Here is a 20,632-nt window from a genome sequence, read left to right as displayed (position 1 = left end):
TAAAATCTTATTTATTAAGATTATGTATATGTTAAATTCTATGTATGTTCGATGGGAGGATGGACAGGATATTAGGTTAGGTTAAGGAAGTACAGAAGTGCTATGGAAGAGGTACTGTTACAAGGGGTAGAGAAAATGAGAGAAAGCCGTCGTCACGATTGTCTTTTATAGCCGAGAACCGTATGGTACCAATCCATCAGCGTTACCAACCTCTGAATTTAATGTAGATGTAATAATGGTGACCTAAAGTGTTGTAGCGGTCGCTACAAGTTATTTATCTTGATATTTCCCATAGATATAGCTGATTAAAATACACGGAAGCATTCAATATCGTTAATAAATTAGCTAGGAACGTCAAAATAATTATCACGAGCAAATTTATTGCAAAATCTAAAACATAGTTTCTTCAAAATTATAATGAGCCTTATAAAAATTATCACAAACACGTGTTATTTTAATATCAAGTCGTTTTTGGAGCTTATACAATATGAGAATATAAGATTCATTTTTCGTGGGGGCCCGAATACCGCCCCAACTTTTACGAAAGTATCGGTAATCAATTCAAATTTGCGAGCTGGGTATAAAAGTTGACCTAAGAGTCCGCGATGGGAGAAAAGTACGGCTATTAGGTGCATCTGTGCCGGCTTGTCATTCTAGCCACGGCAGCGATCATGTCGACGTGGCCATTAGGACACCGGATAGCCGGGATACTTCGGTATGGTGCGGCTCTGTCGAGGGTAGGAATGACTTATATATGTAATATAAATCTGTCTCTACATACAGGGGTTGGACGAAATAATATGAACACTTAACAAATACACATTAATTATTTATTATAAAGGAATAGTTCGTTGAGTCTATGAATGGTTCTTCTGCCAATTGCTTAAAATCTTCCCCTCACGCTTTGCTCTAAAATATCTCATAACGGCCTAATTATGTCGAGGTCTGACGATTGTGCTGTCCAGAAAAGATGTCTGATGATAGCTTGCTTTAATTTCATCTAATTGCTTTAGCAGGCATTTGTTTTGTGTGTGAATGCGTAATATTACAAATACGGCATCAATTTGGTGTCCTATTATTTCAATATGATTACTTTTGAGACAAAGCTTCAAAAATAAACTGTTTTCAATTGATATTTAGATCTTTATTAATAATAGTGATTACCCTGTGGTCGAAATTCGACCATAATTTATTGAGTTAATCAGGTTTTTCTCATAATAGAGTAAAGGAAATAATTTAAAAATAATATGTTTGTAACACATGATGATATGTATTTAAAAAAAGAATGATTTTGTGCAATCAACGGAAATAACATAGTAACAATGTAATAATTAAATAATAAAAAAAAAACTACAACAGTTCTGGTTTTCTTTAAAATAAAACGATGATGATCTTAACAACAGGCCTTTATTTAAGGTATTTAATAACAATATCTCGAGATATTACTGACGAAAATTGGTAAATAATATTCAACTATCAATCGAACTTAGTGGGGGCGACCTGGTGGACGTCCTTTGGGACGTGGGGCATATTTGCCATAACATCTGGTGAGGTGGATGGCGGTTTCCTCGGCATTAGCCTTATTTTGGGCACATTCGCTGACGATTTCATCCAACTTAGGTGATGATCCCAAGATGTTTTCGGCTCGAGCTCTGATGGTGTCAGTGTTTACGCTACCGTCTTCGTTTTGCCATCCGAGGGTCTATAAGCAACGAAGTAATGAGATATAATACAACGAGAAATAACGCTATAACCCCACCTTGGAGATGCAGAGGGAATGGGCACCATAGTTAGCGGGTCTGGGACCGTCCCTAGTCCAGCTTCTCAAACTACTTTCATCAATTGCTGTAGCTGGGTTTGACTGACATTTCTGACGAGCCTCTCTTAGTTTCTCTTGGCTTTCGCGGGCAGCTGCATTTGGTTCAGGTGAAGCCTGAATTGGAAAAATATATTGTAAGTAGTTTTTATCTATTGAGATAACAGTTTTGTCCGTTTATTTAATATATTTATAATGTCTTTTTTGCTTGATGTATGTGTACCGTGTGTAGAATGATGTTGTTGCTATATTTGCAGACGACACTGCAATCCTAGCCATTGGAGATAACAACACTGAATCAACCGATAAGTTACAAACAGCTATTGTCGAAATACATTGACAGAAAAATAGCGCATCCGAATACATCTTAACAAATCAGTGTATATTTATTTCATCAATCAAAGAATCTAGTATAAACCAGTATATATAAATTAGCAAGTAGTCTCATATGGATATACAGCCTAATATCTCGACATGACCTTTAATTTTATACTCATATTGAGGTCACGTATTGGGTAAAGGTAAATTCAGCACTGTCAGTATATAATAAGGTTTTCCTTTATCGACAAGTCTTGAAACCTGTGTGGATTTATGGTGTTTAACTCTGGGGTTATACCGGCCAAAGCAATAGAAATATACAAATATTTCAAAAATAGGTACTGCGAGGTATTGTTGATGCTCCATGGTAAATTAGTGAAGACAATCTGCATAAGGATCTCAAGGTAGAAACGGTCGACATCACGGACTATGCTCAAAGACATGAACAGACGCTCGATCAGCACATTAATGTTGAGGTTCTTCATCTTTTAGATTATGATGGCTTTATTAGAAGGTTAAAAATAGTAAAATCCTTGGATCTGGTTCAGTGAAGTTATAGGTATATAAGTTATAGGTTATAGAATAAGTACCCTAGCAAATTAGGACAAAACAAATATTTTATTAGTGTTAATTTACTAGATTGTTGTAATAAATAATAAAAATAAAAATTGCTTATTTGCCACAATGAACTGTTATTTTTCCTATTTAATTGTGACCATAAAAAGAGTAAATCCAGCTTTTTGTATATTAAGATGATTAACAAAGAAAATGTTGAATTGTTGAAGTTCGGCAGACTTTCCACATTTGATTTGGAGTGAAGTGAAATTGATTGATATTATTTAAGATCCTGGATTGTCCAAGAACTTCTGATGTCAGAAATATAGAAATAAACATCCATGACATAACATTTTAATACGATAAACTAATACACAAATGATAAGGTAAAATGCACTGGTCTCAAGAAGCTATTAACCTATAACTTCTTTAAGGTACGATGACGTGATATTATTTTAAAAAATGAGGGTGTTGATTGATGAGAAATCACCTCTTGTCGAAGAAGAAGACAGAATTTTTGCTGTCAGTTACACTAATACAATCTTCTCCAATATAATGTTTGAAAAAAGGAGGAAAATTATAAGATTCTCAATAAGATTCTTTTGGGTACGATGGTTTAAGATTGAAAATATTTACAGAAAATATAACTAGGATTTTGAATACACTTATAATGTCACAGTGTTAAAAAACCAAAATTGTACATAAAGTGGTTATTTTGGTGGGCAAATTCTGATATACAACCTTCGCAGCTTATGTTTTGTTGATAGTTTATGTTTATTCAACAAAATCTATATTAAAACCGACCAGTCGAAGTAGAAATTTGATGTTGTTGAGGAAATATTAATGAGGTTAACGATTTAATGCGTTCCATTTGTATTCTATTAAAATCTCAATTACATCTCTAGAAGAAATTTTCGAAAGTTAAAACTCCTAAAATACATTTTCTTTTGAATTTATCAGCATGCATTGTAGATACTAGAGCTAAATGTAAAATTGATCAAATAAATCATAAAATTAAGTAGATGAAATTAAAATTGATATTATTGTATGTGTTCAAACTGATTCTTTATAAACGTGGCATTGTTGTATATTTTTTACTAAAATTCACTTACCAATAAAGCTGCAATACAGGCGAAGAAGACGACAATGATCAACTGATTCATCGTATTGTTTGAGTAGTTTTCGGATACACTAGTCGCAACACTAATGCCATCAGAGCGGCTTTACTCTTATTTATATTGCGAACTGGGTGTCGAGTTTTGTTTTTATCTTTTATAAATATTCTTTTAACGGCTTAATTATTTTGAATGTCAAAGGGTCAGATGAATCTAGCTTTGTCGGCATTCTAATCAGGGCTTATCTCAGGCACTGGCGAAAAATGTTATTATTAATTTTTATTTCGCTTCCTTTGTTGTAAAATATCTGACCATATGAAGAAATGTGGTTTTTTGCATTCAAATATTGGGTGACGATTTATCTTAGCTGTTCCACTGTTATCTATTTCTTCTAGTTCGCATTCATGGTTAGTCACATTTTAACTATGATTTTGATATTGTTTTAAATACTTGTGATAGATACCACTAGAGCAAAAAATCAGGTTCCATATATTTACGTAAACTTGAAAATAGCTTATGAGTTGACATCAATTTTTTATAGAAGGGTGCATTTAAATAAAAAAATGTTTATTTAATATCCTGCAATCCTATCTGTAGTTCTAATGGAAACATAACAGTTTTAATCGACTTCAAAAGACGAGAAGGTTTGTTAGACTGTATATTTTTTATGTATGTTCCGTTGAATTTCTAAGGTACTTACAATCACATATTTTTTTATCCAAAATAATCAGATATTTGGGTATAATGTGACGGAAGACACAACTCTTCAATGGTTAGGAGTTAGAGGATATTTCTTTAAATATTATGGTGACGTACAGAGAACTAATTGTATAATTTGAAGTTATTTAGGTAATCTGATGATGAAAACAGGGACCAGACCGCTATACCTTTCAGGGGTTTCTGAAGAGTTTTTAGTAAGGGTTTTTTTACGTGACGTCAAGTCGTTCAGTGCAAAAATCGTTCAGTTTGCTTTATCAGCACTAACCATATAATATGGGAAGCCGTAGAAATATTGCAGGCATCTGTCTCTATGGAATAGTGGTTAGAGCGTTTAGCTCATACGCCGAGGTCGCGTGTCCCGAGCCCAAACAATACAAAAATAATAATAAAATTTGGTGTTATATACACAAAATTAAATTATGAACAAAACAAATCTAATTTGTTGCTCGTACCGACTTCACAGTGAACAGTTAGAACTAGTTAAAAATTTTGTAATTAGATAATAAATATTATAAATTGTAAATAGATAAATACGTGTAGTAGATAAGTTAAATAAGATTTTTGTTTATTTCTATTTAGTTATTACAACGATTATAATGTATATATATATATATATATATATATATATATATATATATATATTTATATATATATATATATATATATATATATATATATATATATTTATATATATATATATATATATATATATATATATATATATATATATATATATTTATATATATATTTATATATATATATATATATATATATATATATATATATATATATATATATATATATTAAAGTCTTCTTTTACCAACTATGGGTTTATCTGGACTGGGCCTAAAGTTTAACGTGGTGTCCGAATCACGGTACTCAGCATTAAGCCTACTGACTGGTGAGTGACCAACTTTTCATCCCAGAAGACATCCGGTCTTACCCAGCCTAGTTACTGGCGTGACTGGGATCATTTCCCTTTGTCGGATTTTACACTCTTGCCTAGAACAGTCACAAATTCGAATTCACAAAAAAATCGCAAACATAAATTTACGACCATGCCCCAGCAGGATTCGAACCCGCGGCTATCGCAACAGTAGGAGGACCGTCCCATCTCTTTTACCACTGCGCCACCAAGACGGCCATGTTTTATTTTAAAAACATTTATATTTATATGTTATTTATATTTTGTCGGTTCAATTTTTTCTTTGATATTTTATTAAACGGTAACCGTTATCATGTTAGTCGTCGAATATATACACAAGGGATAGAGAAAATAATATGACGAGCTTGCCGTCTAGCAACCGAAACTATTCTGGAAATGGTTGAATGATTCTTCCAAGGTCTCATTCAAATTTTCTGACTACTTCCTATGGATAAATTACAAAATGCCCATTGTTTAGGACGCCGAGATGGACATGTCAAGATATTACTATGAATTATAGACATAGAACTAATACTTTTTAGTTAACAGAAATTATTCAAAATAGATACTACGTATGTATATTTATTTTAATTTTTATGTCAAATTAATCAGAGAAATCACAAACGAAATTAAAACCGTAATTATTGTATTTGTTTATACATTATTGGTTTGAATATAAATAATATATTTAATACGTTAATAGCTAGAAAATGTTTAGATTTTAAGGAATTATTTTATTATATTGTTTTAATTTTTGTTATTAAATTTGTTACAATCTACGATTCAAACTATTTTGTCGTTATTTATTATCAATATTCTTTTATGTCTTAAATATGTTTTTGATATCTTTTTTGTTTGATACTAGTATGGATACCACTAGAGAAAAAAACAGCTTCAATATATTTCTGTAGACAGAATCCGACAATTAGCCGATGGATTGACAAATTTTTCAACAAAGACTGTATTTTGATAGAGAAATTTATATTTAATTTCTTATATTTCTCGCTGAAGTTTTGATGGAAATATAGCTTTTTTAAACGGTAATTGTTATTATCTTAATCGTCGAAAACACACAGGGGATAGACAAAATAATATGAGCACTATATAACATAGACATGTCGTTTCATATTGATAACGTTCCTTCCATGTAAAGAATGCGACCCATTTATTTTTTAAAAATATTATATACCTTGTTCTGCGACTGTTAAAACTTGATATCGGTCAAATATGTGATCTCTCATATATTATTAAGCGTTTCATGAGCGACAATATCCATGACAATGATAACATAGGCTAAATATAGTAAAACATCATCTACGGAAATTAATATTGGAAGTGATCCAAATTTAACTGACAAAGACTGATGAACATTAAATATAATTGTAGGCAGACAACATAAAACTAACTTGAAACGGAAGTCAACGATAAGCTGCGAAAGAAGTGATGCACCAGTCATAAAACTGGGCCAGTTGAGGAATGGAAGAAGATGTGGCATGGTCCGATGTGGGGATGCAGAAAAAATTCGATTTTTCTTCAAAATGGATTAAATATAATTTACTTAATTTTAAATTATTTTTTACTGATTTGCTGTATTTTGGTACTTAATTTTAAAGACTTATCACATATATCAAAATATCGATATTTTTCGGTGGCCGACACCCCTAGTCCGATGAATTATTGCTTACATTGTTTTCTAAAAATGACTGGAACCACCAAAAGAAGTCAGCCTTATTTGGGCGGCCAAATAGCGACAGTTAGCTGGAACACTCATTTACAACACTAACCCAATTAGTGCGAATGAATATCCCGACATCCTCATTAATAATGTTCTTACTAATAATTAGCACATTGTTACTAACCATACATCACACCACAGCTTGTTACGCTACCCCATTCCAAGATAACAGTGCGTCTATACATACACCCAAAGAGGTTCAGTCTTGGCTTGAGGAGTATCAGAAATATCATCAAATATCTTTTATAATTAGCACAATCGCCAGACTTAACTATAATTGAGCCCTTTTTGGAGAGCTTTAGAACAAAAAGTCCATTTCCAACAACATTTGGTAAAAGAATGAGATAAAATTCCTTTGTAAACTATTCAGACATTCTACAAATTTATTTCCGTAAAGATTTACAGCTTTCTTAAAGGCAAATAGCTGTTCAACACTTCATTAATAAATTTATATAAATAATGTGTATTTCAGGTGTTATTATTGTCAATATCATTTTGTTCATCCTCTGTATATAAGTGGAAGCGGATATGTGGATAGTTTATATTAGTGTTGGGAACTATCGATTGTTTAGTAATTGATTACTTTTTACCAGTGACTGTTTCAGTCGCTATTTTCGGTCTGACTCATTTTGTTACTATTTACTATTGACTGTTTCAGTCCTATTTTTGACCCTACATCTTTCATTCGACTGATTTTTTAACGTTCTGGCTCTGTTTTCCTGGCCGCGACCTTGACAAAATTTATTCTTACATAGATTTATATGTAATATATGTAGTTTTATGTTTTTATTTTGGTTGTTTAGATTATTATTAAGATTATTAATATAATAGGGTAAAAAGATTAAATTAGGAATGACAAATAGTAAAATATTTTGACTGTTTTTATGGCAATATTATATAATATATCGATTACTCTTTCAATTTTTGTTAAAAAATATTTCCGTTCAATAATAAATAAAGCATAAATAATCATTTCCTTCAGAGCACTTTTAATTATGTCATGGATTACTTTTTTTTCTATGATTTTAATATGCTTTAACATATAGACATTTAATTAATTTTATATATCTTACGTATTATGTATGTTATGTATTTGTAACTTTACGTTGAAAATACTGTGAAAACAAGTTTTACTACCATAACATATCATGATCAGTTGGGTGACATGAATAACTTAACAAATAGTGGTCGAATTTCGACTACTTGGCGATCATTAATATAAATGAATCATCGAAATATATTTATGCATAACTGCGGAGTCGCTGTACCAAACTGGATAATTTTTTTATTGTTGTGTACATTACTGTGAGAACAAGATTTGTACAAAAAGAAATCAAAAGAGCTTAAAGACAAATTTGTTATATTTTACACAATAATATTTGACAAAACAATGACATATTGATGTTTTTTTACTAAATGGTTAAAATCTAGTGAGGAAGACTCAATCATGAGTAGAAAAAACGGAAAATATTTACAAGTGCAAGTAAGACTACGCAGTTATAACAAGCTATTTCAAAATATTTTCAAAGTCACACGGAACATTAATGTAGAAATATATAGTCAAAGCCATCCTGAACTATATAGAAAAGTTATTGACTATTCAAGTAATAAAATTGTAATTATAGGAAATAGATTTCATCAAATACACGGCATTTGGTGTCGTGATTTGAAAAGGAAGGAAGATTATTTAGAAATGTACTGTAGTGTCTGTCATTAGGATCTGCATCCACAACATTTAATATGTCTGACGTATTTCAGAACAACAGAAGTAGATACTTTAAAATAAAAAGAAGTTCTGGTTAACTTTAAAATAAATAGCTGATTTTTTTTTATAACAAGCCTTTATTTAAGGTATTTGACAACAATCTCTCGAGTCATAACTGACGCCAATTGGTAAATTATCTCTAAGTATCAACAAGCTTAATGAGGGTGACCTGGTGGGTGTCCCTTGGGGCGCGGTGCATACTTGGCGTAACATCTGGTGAGGTGAATGGCGGTTTCTTCGGCATTGGCTTGGTTTTGAGCACATTCGCTGATGACCTCGTCCAATTTAGCTGATGAACCGAAGATGTTCTCGGCTCTAGCTCTGATGGTGTCAGCGTTCACGCTACCGTCTTCGTTTTGCCATCCGAGGGCCTATAAACGACCAAACGATAACTTAAAATAACCAGAAATAACTTTATAAAGCCACCTTGGAGATGCAGAGCGAATGAGCGCCGTAGTTTGCGGGTTTGGGGCCCCCACGAGCCAAACCTTTCAAGCTAGCTTCTTCGACTGCTGTAGCTGGGTCTGATTGACATTTCTGGTGAGCCTGTTTCAGTTTTTCTTGACTTTCGCGGGCAGCAGCAGCGTTTGGTTCCAAAGGTGAAGCCTAATTTAGAAACAGTTAATTGAGATTACAGTTTTAACTGTATATTTCTGATGTTTTTATTGTTTCCTAGATTTGTCTGAGTAAAACTGACTTAGTGGTTTCACTTTAAATTTTAGCATATGTCATTTTATATACATATATATATTGGTTGAATAATTCTCTCAAGGTCTCATTTAAATCTTCTGGCCACTTTTAAAGACGAAATTTAAAACTCTCGTTATTTAGGGCATCAAGATCTTAGTAAGTATTATAGACACAGAACATTTTTTAATTTAATGAAGAATATATTCAAAATACTAATAGGGTGTAATTATACTTCTTTTAATTCTTATGCCAAGTTAATCAAAGAAATCAGAAACAACATAAAATCGGAATTACTGTATTTGTTTATACATTTTTAGTTTGAATCTAAAAGAAACATTTACAGTGTTAACAGACTGTTTTCACGTTGTCACGTCGTGTTACAAGACCGTGTTCTGTTTTTATCGAATTTATTTTATTATATTGTTCATTTGTTACAAAATAAAACTGGCGTTCATTTCTTAAAACTGATTTTATTTAAATGAATTCTAAAGATATTTACTTACCAATAAAGCGGCAACACAGGCAAAGAAGACGACAACGCTTAACTGATTCATCGTGTTGTTTGAGTAGTTTTCGGATTCACTAATCAGAACACTAATGCCGTCGGAGCGACATTACCCTCATATTTATATTACGGACTGGGTAACGAGTTTCCTTTATCATTCGTAAATATTCTTTTAACAACATAATTATTTTGAATCATGTCAGCGGGTCAGATGAATATTGCTTGTCGGTTTCCTAATCTCTAGCTCTTATGTAAGGCGATGATAAAAAAGCTTAGGATTTATTTTTATCTATTCCTTTATTGTAAAAAATATATGTCGAACGATATGAAGAAATGTTATTTTTTGCATTCAAATATTTAGTGACGATTTATTTATTATCTGGTTAATATATCGCTGCTATCTATTTGGTCTAGGTCGTGTTTCTGGTTAGGTAAATACTATTAAACAAAAAATCATTAAAGTCATAGTGGTATCCCTCGAAGGCCTAATCCACCTAATTAACAATTTACCTAATTAACAAACAGTATATCTGAGTAATGTATTTTACTTTTATTAGAGATCATATTTATCTTTTACGCTTAAGTGTTGCTTCTTTCAATGCAATTCATTTTGATATTACTGTATTTCTCATTATTTTGTTCTGTTACTACCTGTATACACCTTTCTTGATAAAACTATATTTAATCACTGCATTCTCCTTAATGCATTTGCTATATGTGCTGGACAGTTAGTTTCTCTTCTCATACATTTTAACCAATCGCTCCTGTATATTCTGAGCAATAACACGCATGCACATAAAGCTTTCACACTCTATAATATAATTTTCTACTGTTAATGTATATTAATTATATACTAGCCTTTAGTTGTTTCCTCTTTCATCACCCTGTCTTGGTAACCGTCAGCAATGAATCATAAACCAACATTTATAAAGTTTTATTCAATCACTATCACTTTTTTTCCAATTTATCAAAAACTTGCCAACGATTCCACAATTTGTTAATTTCTTCTTCAATGGGTCTGATTGAGCTCATTCAAACCGATGGTGTTATTGCCGACAATGCATAAATCCAGACAGTTCTGGTTTCAATATACTTTTCGACTTGAACGTCTATTGTGATAATTCTTTGTAATACCTCATATCAACTGAAATGGATTAAATATGCAGTAATAGGGAGGAAGACGTAACACTCTGTGGCCATAATGTTCAGAAATCTGATCTACCATGAATTTTTTTAGGCTCATTTCTAAAAAAATATATTACATAAAACACAATTTAATATTTTATTTATAATTACCGAGTAACAATTTCAATAGTTCATTCTTTAACATGGTTTCTTCAAAACTTATTTTATGTACTTTTTAATTGCAGCCTTTGTTGATGCCCTATTTGGGATCTTCTCCACCAGTGTACTATGATGTGGTGCATTGTCCATAACAGTAACTGATGGTTCCTCCAAACTGATTTCCAAACCAGTGCTAAAACAAGTTAGGATTAGTTTCTCCATGATAGTCACTTTTGGATTGGAGCATACTAAATAATCTTAAATAAGTCATCTTCAATGTTCAGCTTAGCAATAAGTTTTTCGAAGAGGAACCTCACCAATACTACTGTCTAAAAGGTACATTGATTCATAAACAATCCGTTATGTGTTTATGCTACTTCAGTTATATTAAACAACAGTGTAGTTGTTATCTTTGTCGTGGCAACATTTCCTCAGTTATTATACTAATTTTTTTCGTATTCACTATATTGGCCAGATTTACTCTCCAAAGATTATTTCCTGTTTCCAAAAACAAAAAAATAATCAGAAAAATGCTGGAATAACGGTACTGTATTGGAAAATTTAGTTTACTGTATACATTCTGTCAATAACGTTCAGTGAATCAATTATTTGAAAAGACCGGTGTGCAAAGGGACTGCCAAAATTCTTTTTGACGTTCCGTGTATATTGTAAATAGAATTTCAGTTACCAAGTTACCAAATATTAGCAGAGGGCTTGTGGTGAACCGATTTCTTACAAATATTTTTAAAGGGTCTTTTTGAAACTGATCAAGATGTAGTTGGAGATTTGTCTGCTATCACAGATAGCAAAATCGGTAAAGTGCAGGAAATGGTGACGGAAAATCATATTTTAAGCTTGCGAGAAAATATATCTATCCAAAGATCCAAGAAATACCATGAAACAATTGCAAGATGTAGCTGTTACGGGGGAAGAATACTTTCTCCAACTCCAAGATCCAATATCAATTTTAGGCACATAATTTCATTAAAAAATGTTTGGATTATTTAACGATGAGCTGGTTGAGGAATATGGTATGTGTCAAGTAATATAATTAGGTTTTTGTCATTTTGCCGCAACAAAAAATTAACATGGACAGATTTCGAACGATTAAATTGTACTTGCCACTCACTAGTCCATTTGTAGGGTTTGTAAGTGTATCACTTTCAACATCGAGAAGAAATATTGAAAATATAAAGCTAGAATTTTTACTAAATATTTAAAATGTTTAGAAACATTAATGATCACTTATAGATTTGATTGTTTTAATCAAGCGGATCTTATTATTTTTGAGATAAAAATAAGGATTTTCATTCACTGATTTTGACTGAATTTTTATTTCGAAATAATTTCGGAGGAACAGAGTCGGAACTGTTCTTCTTGATATAATGCATGCCAATTGTGATACTTATATTTTTATCGCGTATATACACTCTTTTGACATAATTATAATGAATGTCACCAGGTCATATTTTATTTACAACATACATTATTTTGTCGGCATGTTTTAATCGTAACTTATATAAGTTATTAATAAACATTTTTGTCGACATGCTCTTTTTGTTTATGAAGAAATTATCGTATATACGAAATTATATTATACAGTCTTTTATTGACTAATATCAGGATCTCTGATGTGTCCGAATGGTTATACTATATATAATGTTTTATGTATATATTAAGCGGCTTAGCGAGAATTTTGCCTCCTTTTTGAGGAAAATGGAGTACTTAAAGGTGTTAAATTAAAAAAAGCTGCTTAAAGCTTAAACTAAGGAAGAAATTATAGGCCTAAATTTTTATGTAATATGCGCTACAATTAAATAAATTCCCATAAATCGAAATACGTCCAAATCAAGCAACCAGGAATAGCCGTCAGATTGGTGACACAAAATATATAAACAAAAATTTTGGGCTCTGGCCGACGCGCAGCCAACTCCAACTCTCATACAGTATACATTAAAATTCATCGTGGTCCGGGGATTCGGCTGTTTTCGGAACTATTAGTATATTCGTCGGCGCAATCTGCTCGCCGCAAGCCGAAATGTTAAATGTCGACGTTGCCAAATTGGCTAACTTTTATATTTTGTTTTGAAAAAAAATGGAGTTGATACGTTTTTTAGTATTTAGTACAATATATAGTCTTGCCCTTAGATTTGGCAACACTGTATGGTATTGCAAGCCAAGCATTTCTCAAAAGAAATGGCGATGTACCGTGTTGCTTTGATTAAACGTTGGGCATTTATTTGTTTAACTATTGAAGCGTTTGTTATGGCATTTTAAAGTTATATTGTTATGTTCCTTTTTACTTAAAAAGAAGGCCTTTTAGTTTAACATTTCAGCGTTATAACATGATTACGAATATGGAGAGTCAAAGGTAGGTTTAGTTTCAGTTTGTTACAAATAGAAAGAAGAGAAAGTAAATTAATATGTCAAGTTTGTAATATGACATACCTGGTAGCAAGGGAAAGAAAGATTTCACCATGAGCTTGCTGCACAACTAAAGTCGATAACAAGAAGGATCATCTGCCTTCTCTGTGTGTCCAATTTAATGATTGAATTTCGGCAGCATCTTGGTCTGATCCATAATATAGATGTTAAATAATCTATTCTACATTTTAAGAATTTGTGAAGTTTTGAAAGTTGGAAGCCACAGGACGATAAAGAAAAAAGTATTGATTAAAGAATTTCTTAGAAAACAAGAAGTCAAGAAGCTTATATTCCACTGTGTGAGGAGTTATCATCAAGATAGTATTTTCCAATAAACTATCGGTATGATTATTATCTTACGAATGAATTTTAGGTAGTGTAGGATAAGTCAAGAAGGGTTAGAGGCAAAAAATTAATTTGATTCTGTCTATATAAGTTTTTTTTTGTTAAGAATGTTATAAGACTCAATATTAAAGCAAATATAAGTATCCAATATGAATCCCAGAATAATATTCGACAATTGAATTTTGACAAGGTAATAGGGTTGTAGGGTAATAGGTATGTTTAAGTAATTTCAACTAATCGTCAAGTTTATAGGCTTTGCAGAAGTGCAGGAAAATATTGCATACCATTAATCCTGAAAAGGTAGCAATTTAGAAAAGGATTGTACCTGCTACAGCTGTATGATTTGTTGATAAAAAAAAGGAATCTGCCAAAATATCAAAGAAGACAAAAGCAGACCTAAGCAGAAATAAAAGAAAATAGTTGAAATAGAAAAGAATATATAAAAAGAATATATATATATATATATATATATATATATATATATATATATGTGTATTTTTGGATTTTATTTTCATAGCCAATAGTATAAAGAATGTTATAAGACTCAGTATTGAAGCAAATACAAGTATCCAATATTTTGACAAGGTAATAGGGTTGTAGGGTAATAGGTATGTTTAAGTAATTTCAATTAATCGTTCAGTTTATAGGCTTTGCAGAAGTGCAGGAAAATATTGCATACCATTAATCCTGAAAAGGTAGCAATTAAGAAAAGGATTGTACCTGCCACAGCTGTATGATTTGTTGATAAAAAAAGGAATCTGCCAAAATATCAAAGAAGAGAAAAGCAGACCTAAGCAGAAATAAAAGAAAATAGTTGAAAGGTATATTTATTTTAATATATATATGTATATATATATATATATATCTTGCCTTTATTTGGAAGTTTTCTATTGCTTTTATTGTATTGTAATTAATTGGTAATAACTGTGTGTATTAAGGACTGTATCTACAAGAAAGTGGTTATACAATTTTATATATATATATATATATATATATATATATATATATATATATATATATATATATTAAATTTGTAGTATTGTATATTGAAATATGTGATAATATAGTAAATAGTTTATGGAACAGTTAAGGTTCATTGTTTTATACTCCCTAATTTAAAATTACTATTAAATTTTAAAATATATAAATGAATATAATATAAAAATTTAGTATTAATTTTTCTTTTTATCTCCTCTAAAATGTTTCGTAAATTACTGTTATGTTCTTACTATTTTCTAAGTAATTTTTAGTATATATACATATGTATGATATATATAGCTTAATATAAGACTTATGAATATTACATTTTATTTTAATAACTAATACAGAGTATATTTGACGCCTTGAAGACTAACACTATGCCGATATCAGAAGTTTGGTTGTAGATAAGACACAGTCCTACTCATGACGTCCCAAGCAATACTGGGAATATTCAAATATTTCTAACACTGGGGACACGCACGCATTCTAAATTTGAATCGATAATTAATCAAAAAGTGAGTGTGTTAAAATATTAATGAAAGAAGTTATTTCATTTAAATTTGCTTTTAATTTTCATTTACTTATTGTTTTCAATATTAAAGAGTTATGGCAAGTTTGGATAAAAAATGAATTAGATTAGTTTGATCACGTAAAATTATATTTAATATTTTTGTAGAGAAAACAAATGAAGCTGTCCACTTTATTGGAATCTATATACAGCAGCGTTCCAACATAGTTATAACTGCCAACTGATATAAAACACGGAGAACACTATAAACGCTGACAGAAAGGATATAAACAAAAAATCCAGAAATAATCTATCATATTATTTCCACCGCTTCCACCTACTGTATGTTCTGATTATATTTCATTAAGTAAATTATTAACAACCATTTAAATATGAAATATCTAAATTGGAAAAATAATGTTCAAGTAGGCAAAGACAAATAATGTACAAAGGCCAACTCTTAGCCATACCTTGAAACAAATAACGGTCAATAATGGTCACCCCAATAAATAATGGTTAAACGTGACCGAGAGAGGTGTTAAGAATGAGGGATGTTTGGTCCGGCAGCTAGAGTATGTGGTTTTCTTTGTCTGGTGGAATCTTGGGGTGAATATAATACCACTTAAGGGTAGAAATTTATTAAGATCGTGGTAGCACACTGGTAATTAGATTGCGTTGGTCTGCTTGATGGAGAAAAGTTGGAAAATAGTTAATCAAGCAATTGTATTAAGTAATCTCTTTATTCTTTGTATTCTTTTAAGACCTCTGCTTTGCACTGTATTTATTATAATATGTTATTATTATCGTTATATTCACTCAACACATAACGCTTATAAATATAACTGTCTGAAATTGACTGAAAATTGAAAAGGCCTGACACATAGATGGTGCTACTAGAATTAAATCCATATAATAATTAGTTAGCCCTAACCCTCAAAAGATGCGTGTTTAAATTTGATAGCTGCCGGATCATTAGTTTGTGAATTATAGACGAAAGCATTAAAAAAATCCACAAAATGATTTTGAATGACTGTAAATTGAAAATGAATGTAATAGCAGACACTCTAAAGATATCAACTGAACATGTACATCATATTATTCACGAATATTTGGGTATGAGAAAACTCTGTGCAAAGTGGGTGCCGCGCGAGCACACTTTTGACCAAAAACAACGAGTTGATGATTCGGAGTAGTGTTTGAAGATGATCAAGTGTAATAAAGCCGAGTTTTTGCGTCGATATGTGACAATGGATGAAACATGGCTTCATCATTTCATTCTGAAGTCCAATCGACAGTCATCTGAGTGGACAGCACACGACGAATCCGCTCCAAAGCATGGGAAAATGCAACAGTCACAAGTCAGTGAACACGATGGCAAAAATCCATGAATTGGGCTTCGAATTACTTGCTCATCCACCGCATTCTCCAGATCTGCTCCTCAGTGACTATTTCCTGTTCTCAGATCTCAAAAGAATGCATTCGTCGAATGGAGAGGTGATCGACGAGACTGAGCCCTATTTTGAAGCAAAGGACAAATCATACTATAAAAATGGTGTCAAAAAGTTGGTGGGTCGCTATAACCATTGTGTCACCCTTGAAGGGAATTATGTTGAAAAAAAAACTAATTTTGCCAAAAAAAAAATGTGTTTTACTATGGTAAGCCGGGGACTCTTCAATTTACCTGTTATCATTTTTTTTTAAGAATAAAGGCTAAATTATATTCTTATCAATTGTTTTTCCAATCAGCCCAGTTACATTGAAAGATAATATTTCATTAATATAAACTGCCTTTCAATATGCTAGAAGAGAAATGAATATGATTATATGACCATTTGGTCATTTAAATGATCGTATGTCATTGGAAAATAAATTTATTTTGAAAACAATATCCTGTTTCTCTTTGAAGAACTGTTCATTAGAATACTGTTACAGTTATCAATATTTTATCAAGTTTCATCTATATTTTGCCTCAATGGATATTTGTTATGTTACTTAAATTTACTGTCTTCATTAATTAACTTAAGATAATATAAATAATAGCTTTTAACTGAGGCCTTGAAAACATTGATGAATATTGGTGTCTATCGAAATATGGTATATTTCGATATCAAAGTAACAGTATCGATATGTTCGATTAAGTATGCTCACATATTATTGATGTGTTTCATTTACACTTAGTTATTTCATACCACTTATGTGTTCTAAATATAACACTTAGTCTGGATTTTCTTGTAACTTTATATTTTTGATCTAGTAGCATCTACGTAATTTGTATGTTCTAATATCTACAATATTATCTGCAATAGTGTCAAGCCATTCTTTACATATTATTATCAAATATACATAATTACAAACAATATTTTTTAATCACCACTAGGACCATTTTATATTGACTAGCAATCGAAATTCGATCACGATTTATTATCTTAATCATGTTTTTCCCACAATAGAGCAAAGGGAATAATTTAAAAATGATATGTTAACATATTACAAAACATATCAAAATATTTAGCAAGTATATTAAAAAAATAACGAATACAATCCAATAATTTATTTTTTCAATTTAGAAATGTTTATTAAAGGAATCTCTTTCCAATCATTAAATTAACTATCGATTTTTTAAAACTTTAGTTTATAAAGGAAATAATCAAAATAATATTTTCAGAACGGTATTTGTTACCTGTAATCTTCGGTTAGTGCCTTTGTTAAGAAATGTTTTTACTATTATAACCTGAAATGAATAAAAAATGGAGGCAAAATTTTCGCTTACCCGGTTAGTATATAGAAGAAGATAATACTAGTAATTTTGTTGATATTTTAACGTCTTGAATATATGATCATTGTCACTCATCTTTTAAATTTAGTTACGTTTTGGATTAAATTTTGTAGTAGCAATATATAGCATATTAATATATACTTACTGGGATAAATATATATTCATAAACTCGATTTGTCGTCTCAGCTTCGCTATAATTGGTCCATTTCTTCGACTATCAATAACAAAAATAATGTTTTGCTATATTTTTCCTAATTTTATTGATATTTGATAAAACCTCATATAACAAATTAATAATTATGTAAAAACATGACCATATTATTAGGAAACAATAATCACAACCAGATGCAGATTATCGAAATGCTTATACTCAGAATAATTCTATATATATAACCAAAAATTATTATTACTATTTAGTTTGACCGATGAAAGGCTCATCATGAAGATATATAAAAATAGGTTAAAAATAAATTCTCGTAAACAAAAGCAAAGATAAGAATGATGTCAAATAAGGTAATGTTATATAACACAATTAATTTAAAAACGATACATAAATATTATTAAAACACACGTATTTATTTAGTTTTTTTAATAACAATTGATAATTGCACTATAAATTAACTTAAAAGCGCTTAAATAGTATTTAACAACCTTGTGTTATGCAGTAGCATTGCAGCAATATCCTGAAACTAATAAACGGAATGTCGAGGAATAATTTACTAACCAAACTCACCAAAACAAACATTTATTAACGGAGAATTTGTTCCGATAACAGTTTATAATTACCAGGCTTATCGCATGTTTTTAAACGACGAAGTTCAATAACATCAAAGAGTAACTAATCACATCCACCAAATAAGACAACAATAATTAAATGTTTGGTAACAGAACGGTCGTTTCGTCATAACGGACCTACAATAAGTCGAAATACGGATTTATTTTGTATAACGAAAAGAAATAATTAATTGATAAACCGAAATGCTTAACTTGTAATGCGAAATGTAACATTTTTTTTCTTACTGATATCAATAAATTTGTTATTGGAACAAAATTGGAAACAAAATTGAATATGCATCAACTGTTATCAAACAGATGTCATTAACAAAATTGTTAATGCTAATAACAACACGTGGAAAAGTAGAAAAAAACTTAACAACATATAGGAATACATTAACTGAAAAAATGTAATTTTTTTTAAATTAATTAATTTTTTTACATTACAATTTTAATTTACATAAAATGTTTTTAATAAAAAAATTGAACCGACTTCAAAAACTCATTAAAAAAAATCAAATTTAGATTTTTAACACAAAAAAAAACGTTTCAAAATAAAATATGTATATAATAATCGTAATAACTAAATAAAAATAAAGAAAAACTTGTTTAATCTATATACTACACATACTTTATTTTATATTCTATATTCTACTATGTACACAAAAATCTGCTTAACATCTATCTAAAACTATTTATCTATTCACAATATTATGTTAGCTACTACCAACTGATGATTTTGAAGTCGTGATATAGTCGAGTAACGTGATGTTTCCAATTAAACCTACAACTGAGATCGATGCTGAGGTATGGTTCTGCTTGAGGAATCGGACATACGCCTATTTATATAAATATATTTTGATGATTAGGCCGTAATATAAAATTGACATGGACAGATTTGTATTTCTAGTCTCTAGTAGGCTTTGCTGACTGCCACTTATACTTTTTCTACAGTTCTGGGTAGATATGTCTTTTGCCATAATATCTGTGTCGTTCGCAAATATTCCAAATATTCCAAGTACTGTTTCTTTTGTTATCAACAGTGGGATATCAGCAGTGTAGAGCAGGGAGTGGTCCCAAGACACTACCCTGGGGAACTCCGGCCGATATAGGTTTAAGTGTTGGGAATACTACTTCATGCGGGTCTGTAAACTTTGCATATGTCTTTTGCCATAATATCTATATCGTTGACAAATATTCTAAGGACTATTTCATTTGTTATTGGGTGATGTTGACTAAAAACACCAAACATACTGAGAATTTTCGCCCCAAGTCAAAAAATATATTGCAAGGCAGGAACAAGAGAGTATAGTTTGACATATTTCACACAAATTTCATTCACAGCAATAATATAATTCGAATATAAGCATTTACTATTTTAACTATCTTTCATTAT

The 20,632-nt window shown here is 30.7% G+C and overlaps 2 protein-coding genes and 1 long non-coding RNA gene across 3 annotated transcripts; all 3 read right to left on the bottom strand.

The window, feature by feature from the left end:
- Positions 1-1,390: 1,390 nt before the first annotated feature.
- On the bottom strand, positions 1,391-3,939 carry LOC143205133 (uncharacterized). Its single transcript, XM_076418221.1, has 3 exons — positions 3,802-3,939; positions 1,760-1,933; positions 1,391-1,702 (listed from the first exon to the last, which is right to left on the bottom strand). The coding sequence occupies exons 1-3, from the start codon at positions 3,850-3,852 to the stop codon at positions 1,487-1,489; spliced, it is 441 nt and encodes a 146-aa protein (XP_076274336.1). The 5' UTR covers positions 3,853-3,939; the 3' UTR covers positions 1,391-1,486.
- Positions 3,940-9,006: 5,067 nt separating this feature from the next.
- LOC143205132 (uncharacterized) lies at positions 9,007-10,300 on the bottom strand. The gene is made up of 3 exons (XM_076418220.1): positions 10,143-10,300; positions 9,376-9,555; positions 9,007-9,320 (listed from the first exon to the last, which is right to left on the bottom strand). The coding sequence occupies exons 1-3, from the start codon at positions 10,191-10,193 to the stop codon at positions 9,105-9,107; spliced, it is 447 nt and encodes a 148-aa protein (XP_076274335.1). The 5' UTR covers positions 10,194-10,300; the 3' UTR covers positions 9,007-9,104.
- A 1,277-nt stretch (positions 10,301-11,577) lies between these two features.
- Positions 11,578-18,713, bottom strand: LOC143205135 (uncharacterized). The gene is made up of 3 exons (XR_013007767.1): positions 18,608-18,713; positions 18,367-18,417; positions 11,578-11,621 (listed from the first exon to the last, which is right to left on the bottom strand). It is a non-coding gene; the product is annotated as an uncharacterized LOC143205135 (long non-coding RNA).
- Positions 18,714-20,632: the final 1,919 nt, after the last annotated feature.

The sequence above is a fragment of the Rhynchophorus ferrugineus genome, unplaced genomic scaffold, assembly GCF_030347505.1.
Source record: "Rhynchophorus ferrugineus isolate W39M unplaced genomic scaffold, kcgeb_rfMv2 rfM11, whole genome shotgun sequence".
Lineage (NCBI taxonomy): Eukaryota > Metazoa > Arthropoda > Insecta > Coleoptera > Curculionidae > Rhynchophorus > Rhynchophorus ferrugineus.
This window is presented reverse-complemented; position numbering and strand designations above follow the sequence as displayed.

What these genes read in the sequence shown, in the direction of transcription:
- LOC143205133 (XM_076418221.1), bottom strand. Translation starts at nt 3,852, where the DNA reads ATGAATCAGTTGATCATTGTCGTCTTCTTCGCCTGTATTGCAGCTTTA. An exon ending in CCTGTATTGCAGCTTTATTG is followed by an intron (nt 1,934 to 3,801) that starts GTAAGTGAATTT and finishes TTTCCAATTCAG; the next exon opens with GCTTCACCTGAACCAAATGC. An exon ending in ATTCCCTCTGCATCTCCAAG is followed by an intron (nt 1,703 to 1,759) that starts GTGGGGTTATAG and finishes CGTTGCTTATAG; the next exon opens with ACCCTCGGATGGCAAAACGA.
- LOC143205132 (XM_076418220.1), bottom strand. Translation starts at nt 10,193, where the DNA reads ATGAATCAGTTAAGCGTTGTCGTCTTCTTTGCCTGTGTTGCCGCTTTA. An exon ending in CCTGTGTTGCCGCTTTATTG is followed by an intron (nt 9,556 to 10,142) that starts GTAAGTAAATAT and finishes TTTCTAAATTAG; the next exon opens with GCTTCACCTTTGGAACCAAA. An exon ending in ATTCGCTCTGCATCTCCAAG is followed by an intron (nt 9,321 to 9,375) that starts GTGGCTTTATAA and finishes GGTCGTTTATAG; the next exon opens with GCCCTCGGATGGCAAAACGA.